Below are 14,435 nucleotides of genomic sequence, written 5' to 3'. Positions count from 1 at the left end.
GATCCAAGGTAAGTCAACCTAGTGATCCGTCAACTTACGATCTAGATCGAGACAAGTTTTAAATTAAGTCAGGTGGAAATTGACCTGGTCAAACTGAGTAAGGTTAGCTTGCAACCTGGTTAAAACTCTGTTTGGTTTCTAATTTTTTAAACAAAGTGGTTTTTTTTTAAAATCTTGAAATGACATCGTTTTGAATTGATTCGGGTCAAACTCAAGTTAATTAGCTCAATTCATGATCCCAACCTTAAATCAAATCGGGTTTGGTAATTTTATGTTGGTTTGATAATTAAAGTCATTGTATTCTCATTGTAATCAATAATGTTTTTAATAATTGATAATCATGACATTATAAAAAAAAGCTAAATGGCGTGGGGATTTCACTGTAGCTCTAGACACCGATTATTGTGGATTGCGATAATGAAATTACATGAGTATGTTGTGTAATTAAGAGGATCATGGGGGCATTTTAGTATTTTCACGTTGTATTTTTTAATTAAAGAGCTGCTGGCGCATGTTCCACACGCCCCAGTAAGTGGGAGGCACGTGAGACGCTTTCTGGTGGTCAAATTTAGTCATACACCGTATAACTAGATGTGCAATTGTGCTCTCTTCCACATGGTGCGACGCATGTAGATATATCATGGTTGGATTGCTATTAGTGATCGATTGTTTGTGTTTTTTCTTTCTTTTCTCTTTCCTAAAAACTAAAGTGCACATTTGTCCTCTCTTTGTTTATTGTTTGCTTGAGTCTGGCTTCGTTGCCATATGTTATCCTTTTACCCTTTAGTAAATTATATTTAAGCTTTCGATTAGGGGTATTTGGATCTTTTTATCTGGCTTAGTGGTTATTAAAAGATTGTTTGGGGGTTTATGCGTCTTTTTTAATTTCTAACACAGTTAAAGTACTCTTTTACCCCTAGAGTTAACATATATTAGAACTATTGATCAAGGACTTTCTTAGCTTTTCACAATATTCATAACAGTAAAAATATTTACCCCCCAAGATCAAAGAAGGATAGGCTGCCAGAGAAGGGTATTTCATGTTTTTCTAATTTTTAGGTACAGTAAAATAACACTTTTAGTCTCAGAAAAAACAAAAAAAAATAGCTTGCGTCTGGTAAACACGCTACATCCAAGATACTTGAGTCTGATAATCACGACAGGCCAAACGTCTTGTTATAAATATTTATAATGATACTTAACTAATAGTGAAATGAATGCAATTGAATATTAATTGAAGTGGAGTTATATTATAAATTGATAGGGTGCACAAAACCTAATAAATAAAAAATAAATATCTAATCGAATGAGCAATAAATAAAATATAAATGTACTTAAAACTCAACCTGCGAATAACCATTACCATCCCCAACAATCATACATGGATTCACTTTTACTGAGATAAAGGAATATCAACCACGTGAACCAGTCCTCTTGTCTCATATGATATGTACAGTGTACCATATTGCCGTGCACCCAAGCATGAGAAGTGTATTGAATTGTAGCTATACCTACTTTATAAGAGACATGCAGATTAAAAATAAGTTGAAATCTGGCACTAAAAAAAGTTCAAGATGACAGGGACATGTTTAGATGATGTTGAGCTTATCCCCAGCAAATTCTTATCTTCTTCTTCCTTTTCTAGCTTTTCCTGTCTTCTGAAGTAATTGTTTGTCTCTTCTTACTTTTTATCCATTTATTGGCATGAGGGTGTTCATACGTTTTCCCACATTGATGAGTTCGGATAAGGCTGTCAATCGACTCTGTTAGGTGAAGAAATGAGGAGTGCTATGAATACGAATGTTCTTAGCATTCTTATCAAACCTTGCTCATTCTTCGAGGTCGATTCGGTGAATTGTTGACTCGTAGCTCGGCTGTGGTCAGATTTACTTTTGACTTGTTTGGAAAATTTAGATCCAGGTTGATTCAATGATCTACGAATTGACCCATCTAACCTACGATTCGAGCCTTAGTCTGAGTACTGTATTATGATTCCTTAGATGCTAAACACCATAGTATCCGAAGCATTCAACATTCATCAGGTGAAAGTGTCAGCCACAAGCAAATCGAGCGCCTTGTTCATTGCTGGTGCTATATCTAGGGTTTGTTCAGAAAAAGGAAAGCATGGATTAAAAATTGGAGCTAAGGGATTGGCTTTTACAAAACGTACTTTCTGCGTTCCCCTCAATTTGAATCCAAATTCACGTGGCGCATGGGCAACATGATGTTGAAAGCATTCCCTTAGCAATAGTATTTTCGCATAAAAGATGGCTGCTCTTAGAGTGTACAGGATGTTATGTGAACCTTCAGAATCATTACTTTTTTCTGGGCTTGAACTCTCCCAGATTTGCAGTATTGTATAGCCCAAGAAGACGATGTTTTTCAAGGAAGATAGATAGAACTGGGATTTCGAGAACGATGCCACTGTGAACTGTTTTATAGCCAGACTGAAAGTTTAGTTTTACTTCCTGCGCTGACTGAAGGGCTTGGAAATTGGCTTTTGACGATTTATCTTGCGGGTGCAGAAAGGCTTCTATTACATGCAAAGATTTAATGATGCCTGCCAAAGGTTAAGAGGCCTTTCGGCAACAAAATTGTAAACAATTAATATTACAAAATTAATATTATCCGACGATTGCTTTAACAAATACAAAATCCCTCTTCCAGAAGAGACTTGCAGACCAAAAAAACAATGGCTGGACTCCAGAATCTGCCATCAGCTTTTGACGTTGTAAATTTGGAAATCCTGACAAGATCGACCAGCCCATAAAGCTCCAAGCACTGTGAGAATGACATGAATATCAATGCATTACACATTCGGCAATATCAAAGTTGAAGTCTGATCCGGGCAGAGAAAGAGGGCAGAGACAAAGAAATTTCGAGAAATTGGTTACAATTAAGTTAATGATGTCCATGTCTTAAAATTCTCACAATCTAATACACGGGTGAGACACAATTCTTTCTCAAAGTCGGAGCCTAGACATATAAAGTTATAAACATTGCACATATGGTGCTGTATAAAATACCAAGATCATCTTGAATGTACATATGATGAAAGCTAATGGCGGGCTAGGTGGAATCACAACAGTAGCAGCAGCGGTGAAGCAGCATTGTGATGAATTTCCACAGCATTTTCCACACAAACCCAGGAGGCTAGCAATAACGCTTGATCAACTACAAATCTTTCACATAGAGAGATGTATGTCAGAAAGCAGCAGAACTCGTTCTTCTAAGCTGATATTTCTGTTCAGGTGAAGGTTCAATTGGGAACTTCTTCTCAAATTCCTAGAAACAAAGAAATTCAAATAGAAAGCGAGAAAAATCAGGATGCAAAACTCCTTGTAGGACAAAACCGTTGCTTCAATGTAAAGTACTCATTTATCTAAGATAGAGCTACCATCGACTTGATAGCCTAATGCTTATAGTGCCAAATTTCATCGATGCAGAAAAGAGAATTTGACTATTTTAATCCAGTTCCAGGGTTCTTGCAGCAAGAAGGCACTAAAAAACAAATATAGAAAGAAAACTTTACAATTAAATGAAATTTGCATAAGCTTTATCAAAGAAAATGTTTAGTAAAAGAATCAAAAGATAATTTTTGAGTGATATTAGACTTGTGGAATAAGGTTTGTATACGCTACTCAAACACAAATACTTTAATGTACTCTGGTTGGCATTATAAATTACAGCATCTTATAAAGCTAAAACTTGCCACCTTCTATCCAGTATTCAGGTCCAACAGCAACCGTCAACAAGATTCTGCAACAAAAAGCGAACATTTTTCTACACAAATGTAACAAGTCCCAAGGAATGTATTATTTAATTACTGCCCTGCTTGGCTGATTAAATTATTCAGCCAAATGAAAAAATATTTAGCAAAGTCTATCTATGTCCCTCAACCAGTTAGGTGACCTCTTCAAAATACCAGTCAAACTCCAAATCCCACTAAACCAGCACAGCTTGTTAGGGTTGAGTTCAGGGCCTTTGAACACTGGCTTAACTAGAGGGAATTGATGGGAAAGCTGGCTGAAATCAGATCTACTTCTAGATTTAATTGTGGAAGATTAATGGAGTATAATGAATGAATGGAAGTACAGTCTAACTATCCACCAAAACCTACGGTTTTTAGGAGTCACACCTGAGATATGATTGATCAACATCTCAAGGAGCAGTGTTAGCCGGATTTTTTTTAAAAATTTTTTTCATATTGTTTAACTACCAACAACTGACGTGACCGTCTCTCTTTCTCTCAACGCGTGTGTGTGCCGTGCAAATGTTTCCTCAAATTGACCATAATGTGAAAAAAACAGATTTTTGTCATAATTAACATGACAAGGAGAACCAAAACAATAGCACAGCATTAGAATGACTAGCACCCGACAACATGCAGCTTGTCAGGTTACATCTAGAGATGGATAAAATATGGCTTTTCCAACTACTGTCAACTTACTTAAGCCTTGCTCCTAACAGTTATGATCAAGACCAAATATCATTACTACCTAGTCCTCTCTACCGAGTGCATCATCTCTATTAAAATAGTTCAGAATATATATCAATCCGAACTGGGCCGAAATTAAAAATTTGGAACACTAGTTCCAATTCAGTGGGGGCATTTAATCATTTGGCCATTTCTTTCATCTTTCCTCTTGGAGTGGTTGACAAGTGTTCACGGAAAAAGAAATAGAAAACAGCTTGATTAAAATGAAATATCCTTCCTACCTTCTCTTTCTTGAGCTTTATATTCTCCTCCTCTAAACGTGAAACCTTGCTCACCAACTCATTATGATAGGCCTGCATGTTTGCAAATTCAGTTTTAAGGACATGGGTAAGCAAATAGATGTCCACGGTACAGTAAAACCCTGAAGACAAATGGAAGCTGTTTAAAAGCCTACCTGTTTTCTAGCTCGAGAACGGGCAGCAGATTCCCTGTTCTTGATCTTTCTCTTGAGCCTCCTCTCAGTACTCTTCTCAGGGGCATCCCTGTTCCATCCCGATGTCGTAGAGTCAGATAACGTGCCAGTTGAAGGGGATGAGGAGAGGACCATATTCTGTGGAAAACATTGCGGAGTCACTGCAGCAACAGTAACCAAATCCAAAGAAGGGCTTATAGTTGCTTCGGCAAAAAGTCCTGCTTGTACCAAAAAATCCTCCAAAGTTGTTTCGCCAAGTGTCTGCTCTCTTTCCTGAACTTTCATTTCCTGACCAAACCTCTTCTTCTGCCCTTCTTGAATCTCTTTCCAGACTTGAGCCACTGTCTTCCCACTCAATGCCCTAGCCAATGTGAAACTAGCCTGACGTTGAAGAGAAGATGTTGCTGTACTTTCACTATCCATTCCCATCGATTGATTTGCTTCGGTGCTCCATACATTTTTAAGAAGCTCATCAAGGTTCATGCTACACAAGGGCTTCCCTAAATTTCCCATTTGGTTTTCAACTTCGTTGAGAGTGAGGTTATACCACGAGGTTTGCCTCATCAATTGACACGGCTGCATATGAGATTGTTGGCCATTGCTTTGCGATGCCATCGTTTGAACCCCCATTCACCATCAAACTCTTAACCCCAAACCTATCTCCACATTAAAAAAAGAAACGGAAAAAAAAACGGCAAAACCCAAAGTCACTAAACAACTCCCAAAAACCCTAAAACACTTATCATCTTAATATCCTCCATTTTTCCATCTAGAAAGTAATCCCACTGTCCTTCTTCAAAAAATAAAAAACACTCATGAATCTGCTAAGCTAACCCATAAAACCTACCAATTCAAAAAACCCATTTTTTTTCGTTAAGCCTCAAAACTTTAACTTTGAAAAGCAGCATTTACTAATGCAATCCCATAAATGAATAGCTAAAAAAAAAACAAACTCATTAAAAACAATAACAAAAACCCACTTTTTAAATCCCAAATGCTCCTCTCCTCTCCTCTCCAGTTCCAAGAAGGGAAACCCAGAATTTAAATATTCAAAGAAATACCCAAAACACAAACTTTCCAGTAGATTTTTCATTTTCATATTTTTTCCCTCCTTTTTCTCGCAAACCAAACAAGGGTTTAACTTTCCTCAAGAAGAGAATAAATCGCTCACATCAATCATACAATCAATCAACCGCGTAGAAACTAAAACTAAAAATAATTATAATAATACCTGGAGGAAAAGGATTTAGTACTTCAGATGATCTGGGTGGCACTCTGAATCAGAGAAACAGAGGACCTGAACGAGGAAAAAAAATGTTTTTTTTTTTTTTTTGTTGAGTTGTTGTCACGTCAGAATTCCACGTATCACTTTTGCGTTTTATAGGAACAGACAAAAAAGACAAGACCCTAACCTGTGGGCTTTTGCCACTTGGGCTCGTTAAAAAAAAATTCGACATTCGACTAGCCTGGCCGAGTCCGATTGGGTTTTATTATTATGGAGAAATTATACCATACACTCATCTCCCATTAATTGTTACAACTCCCTGGCCAGGATGGACTCGCCACTTCAAATTTATTTCGAGTTGAGTTTTATATTAAATTATATTGAGATTAAATTTAATTAAATTTAATTTAATTGACTAGGTGGATTAACTCACAATCATGTTAAAATCTAATTTAATTTTTTAATTTTTTTTAAAACCTTGTTAAAACTTGATTTGATATTTAATTTTTTTTAAATATATTTTTTTATTTTTTAAAAATATTTTTGAAAAATATTTTTTTAAATTAATTCACCTAACTCATAAATCATAACCTGAATCTTAGATCAAATTATGGACGGACCAAGTTTTATAAGTTTGCTCACATACTCCTTACACAAACATAGGAGTCCATTTTAGTTCTTAGAGTTTATAATAATGTAAAAGGTCCTAGATTGGACAAGAAATGTTGCTACTATATTGTCATGGTTAATAAGTATCCTTTGATTTAGAAAAAACTAGTCGTATATCCACATTATGCTATGAAACTTTTTTTTATGTTAAAAACGATATTTAGATGGTTGTAAACACGGTTTATAAAAAAAAAAATTGACTTGATTTATAGAATAAACTAGGTTAAATAAGTTAATTTTATTTTAATCAAATGATCAAAAAACAAATGATGATCGTAAATGAACTAAATTTTAAAAAACAATTATAACAATAACATAGGGGGGGAATTGTAAAAATAAACAAATAATGTAACTCAATTCTCAAACCATTAAATATAAAATGATGAAATTTGATAATAAAAAAATAACAAAAAAAACTAGCTAAATTCAATCCAAGTTAGCATAACAAATCTGTAACTCATGGAATAAAGGACAAGCTAACTCAGGTTAATCCACCAAAACACAACCAATGTCATGAGATTGAGATAACCTAGTAGAAAAGAAAACATAAAAAATCACAGAGATGAAAAAAGAATAAGTAACAGAAAAAGATATCAACACATGTTAACTTTTTAAACCTGTGACCTAGGATATTAGATCGAAAGTATTCTATCTAGAAAAACCATGAAGCTCAGTTCCTAGCTAATTCAGTTTTGAAAGATTAACTTGGAAAAATAATATTAATTACATAAGAAAATCCAAAACAAAAAAATAATAATTAAAAGAACGGGGATAAAAAATGAAATACAAAATAAATTTTATTTTTAATTGAAGGGTGAAATTTTAAAGAAAATTCAATTTAAAAAAAGGCCTAAAATAATCAAAAGAATGAAGACCAAATTAAAAAAAATAATATTTGGCAAATTGGGATTGAATAGTGAAATTAAAAACAAATAAAATTTCTACAAAAAAACCAAGAATAAAAATTAAAAATCAAAAGAATAAGGATTCAAGTTGAAATACCAACAACAAATAGGGCTAAGTTATAATTTTCAGGAGAGAAGAGAGAAAAAAAGGTCAACCGACAACAAACCAAACCACCATCGCTTACATGCGCCGCACTACCAAGAAGAGAACACGATGACGCTTTCAACGACATAGCGGGAGGACATTTTTGGATATCGGGAGGCGTCACACATGCCCCAACCCTTATATTTTTGTATTTTTATTTTTATTTCTTTTATATTTGATCAAATACCAAACTGCCCCTAAGCTAACATGATAATAACAAAAAACTCATTGCGAAAAGATGAAAAACCCCTTGACACTAGTTTTAAATTTTTTGCTTTTATGAACATTTTGGTTGTTTCACTTTGTTTTTTATATATATTTGATTAAATATCAAATTGCCCTCAACTAAATTAATAATAATAAAAAAATCATTGTGAAAATACTAAATTGCTCTTTGACGCTAATTTTTATTTTTTTATTTCTAATAATATTTTGGTTGTTTTGCTGTATATTTAAAAAGGAAAAAAAATTATTACCCCCAACTAATTTGCTAATGAATATTATAATTTGTATGAATATTATAATTTGTGTAAACACCTAAATGCCCAAAATAGCTACTGGTTGGAAATTAGAATTAAGTCTTTGCGGGAAAGGATGTAACTAGACATGACTAATCATTTGGTACCTGTTTGGTTTTAAGGTAGTTTTTTCTTTTAAAATTATTTTTTTCTTGAAAATATTAAATTAATGATTTTTAAGTGTTTTTTTAATGTGTTGATGTTAAAAATAAAAAATAAATTATAAAAAAATATTATTTTGATCCTAATTATAAATTATTAAGGATTACAGTGAAACTTGAATAAGAAAAATATACTAATAAACAAAATCCTAATCATCATTTCACCACAAAAACATCTTATATTTATTTATTTAATAAAACATTAAAGGATGCAGTCAAATGACTATAATCACATCTATAAAATATTATTCATTGAAATAGTATTTTGTATATTACTTTTTTTAGTTTTTTTGTCAATTTGTTTATGTTAGGTTTTATATTTATCTCATGAATTTATTTATTTGATTTTATTGTTTAATATTAGATTTGTTGGAAATTAGACTTTGTATTTTTTTCAATTTTCTTTCTATAGAGTTATCCTGATGTAATGACTCGGGTCATAAGTTTAGTAGGTTGTCCGGGTTAATTCTAATTATTTCTTTTCCTTTTTTAATCGGGCTTCATAATTTTTTTCGATTTGTTTTCTATAGGGTTATCTCGATCTAATAACTCGAGTCGTGAGTTTAGCAAGTTACCCGGGTTGACTCTAATTATTTCTTTTTTTTTTAATCGGGCTTCATAATTTTTTTTTATTTGTTTTCTATGGGGTTACCTCTATCTAATAACTCGAGTCGTGAGTTTAGCAGGTTGCCTGTGTTGACTTTAATTATGTTTTTTCCTTTTTTAATTGGATATTTTTAATTTGGCTTCATAATTATTATTTTTATTTGCTTTCACTGGAGTTATTCTTATCTCATGACTAGAATCACAAGTTAAGCAGGTTAATTCTAACTAACTTAATTCAATTTTTGGGTGATTTTTAATTGATTTTTTCTTTCAATTTTACCTTTCAAAAACTCAATCTTTTTTTTTTCAATTTCATTTTTTAATATTAAGTTATTTGATAACCGAGTTTTATATTTTTTATATCATAACCTCGATTGCAAGTTTAACAGGTTAGCCTAGGTTGACTAGTTTTTTTTTTCTTTTTATTTTATTTTATTTTATCCTTCAACATTGAGTTGATTGAGAATTGAGCTTTGTAATTTCCCTTGATTTACTTTTCATGAAGTTATCCCTATCTCATGACTCGGATTGCTAGTTTTGTAGGTTAACCTAAGAAGTTTTTTGTTCTTTTTTTAATTTAATATTTTTTTTTAATTTCACCCTTCACAATATTAAATTGATTAGGAATTTACGTTCATAATTTATTTTGATTTGCTTTATATAGGGTTATCATAGTTTCATAATCGGGGTCAAAGATTTGACAAGTTAACTTGAGTTAATCCAATATATTATCTGTCTTAATAGTTGAAAACAAACTTTGACTAATACATCACTGTATCAATATCTAAAAAATATATATATAGTCTACTATATATCATATTTTGAATTTATAATAATTTTTTATTATTATTATAAAACATGGTAATAATACTTAAATATTTTTTATATTAAAAAAATTAATCAGACGCATAACTACACAAGCCAATAACTAACACAAGCCAATAATCTAGTCTAATCTATATAGTGTTGGAGTATTTCTTCTGATCAATCATGTCATCTAGTTTTATTGATATAAGCTCGTGTCTTTGAGATTCAATTGTTCAATTAATTCAAGAGATCCCTTATCTATATTATCAAAAATAAATGTACACTCAAACCTATTTCTAAATTCAATAGAAGCTAGGAGAGATGTGCTTGTAAAAAACAAGTCCGTTTACTGCTATTCCTAATCTTAAATGGAATGGTAGCAAAGAGGATAATATAGCTTATATAAGAGAACTATGTTGTGTGTGTGTTTATATATTTAATTATTTTACTAAAAACAAAGGGATCAAATAATAACTTATTTATAAGATGAATCTCAAACAGGGTACTTGAAAAGGAATAAAAATATCAAAGTGCTCATGTTAGGGCTTTCAAGACAAAGTGCTTTGTGTTGATACTGTTTATCTGTGTTCAATAGCCATTACTTGTTTGATAAACAAATTGCTAGGAGCACAAAGGCTGCGGTGCCCATCTTCACTCTACCTCCCTTCTTAACTCTACTATCCATGGTGATACTATGGCTCAGCTCTTGAACGTCTTATTCAGCTCCTCAAATTCTCTCATGGTGCTACCTGCATCCGTGTCCGGCGAGGCTGCAACATAAAAACAGTAGAAGAGATTATTATTTAATGGAACCAAATTAAATGCCATGACAGACTTGTTTAATTGATTCCAGCTTATTAGAAAATGCAATGCAACAACAGATATCAAGCAGCTGCTTATGAGATGTAGCGTAGAATTCCAAAGGAGGAAAAAGCAAATCCATTAAAGACAGAACATCCAGAAGCAAATATATTACAAGTGTGCACAAAGAATTGAAATGTGCTGCAGAAGTTAACGAACTGATAGGATCTTCTTGAAACACTCTTTTGCTGAAATTGAATCCTTAGCAATTAATTTGAGATTATCGAACAATTTGTTTATCCAACAAGTGAATACAAGTACGTATTGTTATTATGAACTCGAATCCAGTATCTCCCATTTCCCTGGCGTCCTGTTCCTGTTACGATAACATTTGCAGCAAAAGTCAAATTCTAAAACCTGCAGCATCAATAAATTGAAAGAATGGTTCCAAAATTAAACCTCAGTGGATAAAGAAACCCACAAAAAGAATCTTTGCAAAGAGCAAGAAATTCAAGAGGTTAAAGACGAATCCCTGATAGTAAGATGAGATATCAAGTTACGAATCTTTTCTGGTAAATATTGGACTAGTCCATCTATATGGGCACCAATTAGCCAAGGCTTCATGCATTGCTTGTAGTAATTGAAATACAGCAGCACACCATGGTCCATACATTGTGCCAAAAGAGAATCCTACTTCCACATCACAGATCACATTCATAATTAAACTAGCCCATCAATCATAGCTCTCCCACAAGCTAATCTCCACATATTCTCCTAACTCTCTCATGATCAATCTACCCCTTTTTGCCATTTTTGCCAAAAATCAATCTCCTCCATAAATTATCACCTTCATTTTATCTCAAATGCCATTTGCCATTTTACACAATGATCAAAACAAAAATTCCTCCTCCAACTCCAGCCATGTATTGTCAAAAGGCTGACAAAAACAAACTGCTGACAAGAAAATCCAGCAAACAACTTCTACATTTCAAAGCTTATTCTCCTTGGATTAAGTAAAAAATCCATCTCCTCTTATTCTTCTTCAATCCATAACATTACAGATTTCATAGTATAAACAAAGTTGAGTACAAAAGGCACGATTCTCATTGTGTTTATTAGTTCAACTAGGACCCTAAATTCATACTCTCATTGTCAATATATATATATATAAAAACAAGTGAATGTGTCCAGACATACAATTTACAGTCACGTCAGTGACAAGTGTCTCATGCACTAATAATGGGGACAACAAATTTACGAAGATTGTCAAAACCTCGAACACTATAGGAGCCAGGTTACACAGAAAGCTGAAAGTAAAATTCATACTGTTATTCTAACTGCACTAAGAAGAGGTAGAAATATCACAAGGATCCACCAGATGTCTCACCTAGCGCCCAAAATAACTCGGCACAGATCCAATGCCAGCCTGAGACCTTGCTGCTGATGCAGAAGGCTGACTCAATTGAGAACTCTGATAAGCACCCAATCCCTGCAAAGCAGCCTGAGAATTATAACTACCAATCATACTGTTGCTTATAGTATTAATCCCATGCTGTGTGGTAAATCCTGCACCCAATCCAATAGAAGGACCAACATTCCCAACTCTGTTCAAAGGCTGCGAAACCCCACCAGGAAACAATGGACTCAACCCTGTCTGATTCAGCATCCCACCTGCACCAACACCTAGACCCAGCACCGGATTCAAAACCCCCAAAGCAGGATTCTGCCCCAAGAAAACTGCACCTGTTGGATTCACACTCTGCCCCACCATTCCCTGGTTCAATAAACCCTGAATTCCCAAATTTCCCTGCACAACTCCTGCATTGTTACCAGCACCAGCACTGGACGCCTCCGCAACATTAGCATTACCACCACCACCACTGCTATTCTTAGTAGATAGTGAACACTGCAACTTTAAACCTTCAAAAACCTTAACAGGCTCTTCTAATGCCTTCCTAATCCCCTCTAAACTCTTATAAACAATAAAGGCAAAACCCCTAAACTTCATAGTACTCTTATCAAAACCTGATGGCCCATCTTCAATTTCTCCAAACTGAGCAAAAAACTCTCTAAGATTCTCCACACTAATCTGCGGACCCACATTCCCTATGTACAATTTCCTCAAACTGACATCAGAGCTATTGTCCTGTTTCTGATTCTGCCCCTTTCCTAAAGACGCCAATTGACACGAAACCGTTCGATTCCCCACCTTTTTTTGTGGCTCTTTAAGCGCTTTCCGCGCAGCAATTCGCGTTTTAAAGAGAAGAAAACCATACCCTTTTGAGCGACCTGTAGCCTTATCAGTTACAATCTTGCATTCCTCAATTTCACCGTATTTTTTGAAAACTGAGATAAGGGTTTCGTTGTGGGCATCCCAACCGAGTCCGTGAACGAAGATTTTGCGGTGGACTGGGTCAGAATCGACGGAGTTGAAGATTTCTGTGGCGATACATGGGTCAGTGGAGGCTGCTTCTTTGAGGATTTTGATAAGTAGTTCTTTAGTGAAGGGTTGTAAGATTTTGCTTATGGTTTCTCGTTTAGAATCTTCGCTTTCTTCTTCTTCTTCTTCGGATTCAGATTCAGATTCAGATTCCTCCTCCTCTTCGGATCCTGAATCCCCTGACTCTGTTTCTGACGAGGAACTGTCTCCTTCTTCTTCTTCCTCCTCCTCCTCCTCCTCCTCCTCCTCCTCCTCCTCCTCTACCACTGCTGCTACTTCTTCGGCTTCTGAGGAAGGTGGTGGAGGCTGCGGGGGCTTTTCAATTTTGGGTTGTTTAGAAGAGGATGGTTGTTGGGGTTTGGAAGTGGGCTTTCGTTTCTTGACCATTTTTGTTACTGTGTTTTCTGAGAGAGTTGAAAGAAAAGGAAAGAAGGACGGTGCGTTGCGGTGCAGGCAAAGGCAATAGAGGGTTTTGGAATTGGAGAAGAAGGTTGAACTGCACTTGGTTTATATCGAGATAAAGTTGAATTTGGGGTTTTGTAAATGTTGTTTTCTTTAAAAAATATATTTTAATATATTTTTTATATTTTATTAAATTTATTTTTCATATTATCATATTAAAATAATTTAAAAATATTTAAAAATATAAATATTTTAAAAAATACAATTCAGTTAAATCGTAAAGCTAGATAAATATTTAGGAACGCGGTGCAAATTGTATTCTCAAATAATTTAATTTTTTATATATATAAAATTATTATTTTTTTGTATATTTTAGATCATTTTCTCTTTCTTTCTTAGTTTCCATGCTTACACTTGCAACATTTCACAACAACCCTTCTATTTATTTTATTTTGGATAGTTTTTAGAATTGTTTTTTTCTTTTTACAATTTCATCCTCCTTTATTATATTTAAGTATCATATTTTTATCTTTATTCTTTTGATTGCTATTTTTTAACCTTGGTAAGTTTTAAAATTGATTTTTTTTTTATTTTCATCCTTCAACATTAAATTGAGTTTCTTGATTGACCTCTAGTATAAGATTTAATGGGCTGTGAATTTGAGAGATTAACATAGGTTTAGAAGATTCGTCTAGGTTCACTTTTTTTCTTTTTTTTTAAACTTATATTTTTAGTTTCATCATTTGACATTTGACATTTGATTTAATTATATATTGGGCTCCATAATTTTTTTTCTTTGTACATGATTTTTCCTTGCTTTTAAAAATAACTTGCGTTATCTCAGGT

General features: G+C 33.7%; 2 protein-coding genes across 6 annotated transcripts; both read right to left on the bottom strand.

The window, feature by feature from the left end:
* Positions 1–2,876: 2,876 nt before the first annotated feature.
* Positions 2,877–6,282, bottom strand: LOC7467970 (ABSCISIC ACID-INSENSITIVE 5-like protein 2). 3 transcript variants are annotated; one of them, XM_002298253.4, is made up of 4 exons: positions 6,142–6,282; positions 4,893–5,566; positions 4,720–4,791; positions 2,877–3,285 (listed from the first exon to the last, which is right to left on the bottom strand). In XM_002298253.4, exons 2-4 carry the CDS (start codon positions 5,538–5,540, stop codon positions 3,205–3,207), a joined length of 801 nt encoding a protein of 266 aa, XP_002298289.3. In that variant the 5' UTR covers positions 5,541–5,566; positions 6,142–6,282; the 3' UTR covers positions 2,877–3,204. The 3 variants fall into 3 exon arrangements, with proteins under 3 accessions (XP_002298289.3, XP_024449588.2, XP_024449589.2); XM_024593821.2 differs by lacking the exon at positions 2,877–3,285 and adding an exon at positions 3,572–3,759; XM_024593820.2 differs by having other exon boundaries at positions 4,893–6,262.
* Positions 6,283–10,409: 4,127 nt separating this feature from the next.
* Positions 10,410–13,710, bottom strand: LOC7467969 (UBP1-associated protein 2A). Of its 3 annotated transcripts, none has more exons than XR_002978973.2 (3): positions 12,135–13,710; positions 10,923–11,123; positions 10,410–10,716 (listed from the first exon to the last, which is right to left on the bottom strand). XR_002978973.2 is itself a non-coding variant. In XM_024589979.2 (2 exons), the coding sequence occupies exon 1, from the start codon at positions 13,572–13,574 to the stop codon at positions 12,135–12,137; it is 1,440 nt and encodes a 479-aa protein (XP_024445747.2). In that variant the 5' UTR covers positions 13,575–13,710; the 3' UTR covers positions 10,410–10,716. The 3 variants fall into 3 exon arrangements, 1 of the variants encoding a protein (XP_024445747.2); XR_002978976.2 differs by having other exon boundaries at positions 10,967–11,123; XM_024589979.2 differs by lacking the exon at positions 10,923–11,123.
* Positions 13,711–14,435: the final 725 nt, after the last annotated feature.

This window comes from Populus trichocarpa, chromosome 1 (genome assembly GCF_000002775.5).
Source record: "Populus trichocarpa isolate Nisqually-1 chromosome 1, P.trichocarpa_v4.1, whole genome shotgun sequence".
NCBI lineage: Eukaryota > Viridiplantae > Streptophyta > Magnoliopsida > Malpighiales > Salicaceae > Populus > Populus trichocarpa.
Note: the sequence above shows the minus strand (reverse complement) of the source record. Positions and strands in the feature narration are given on the sequence as shown.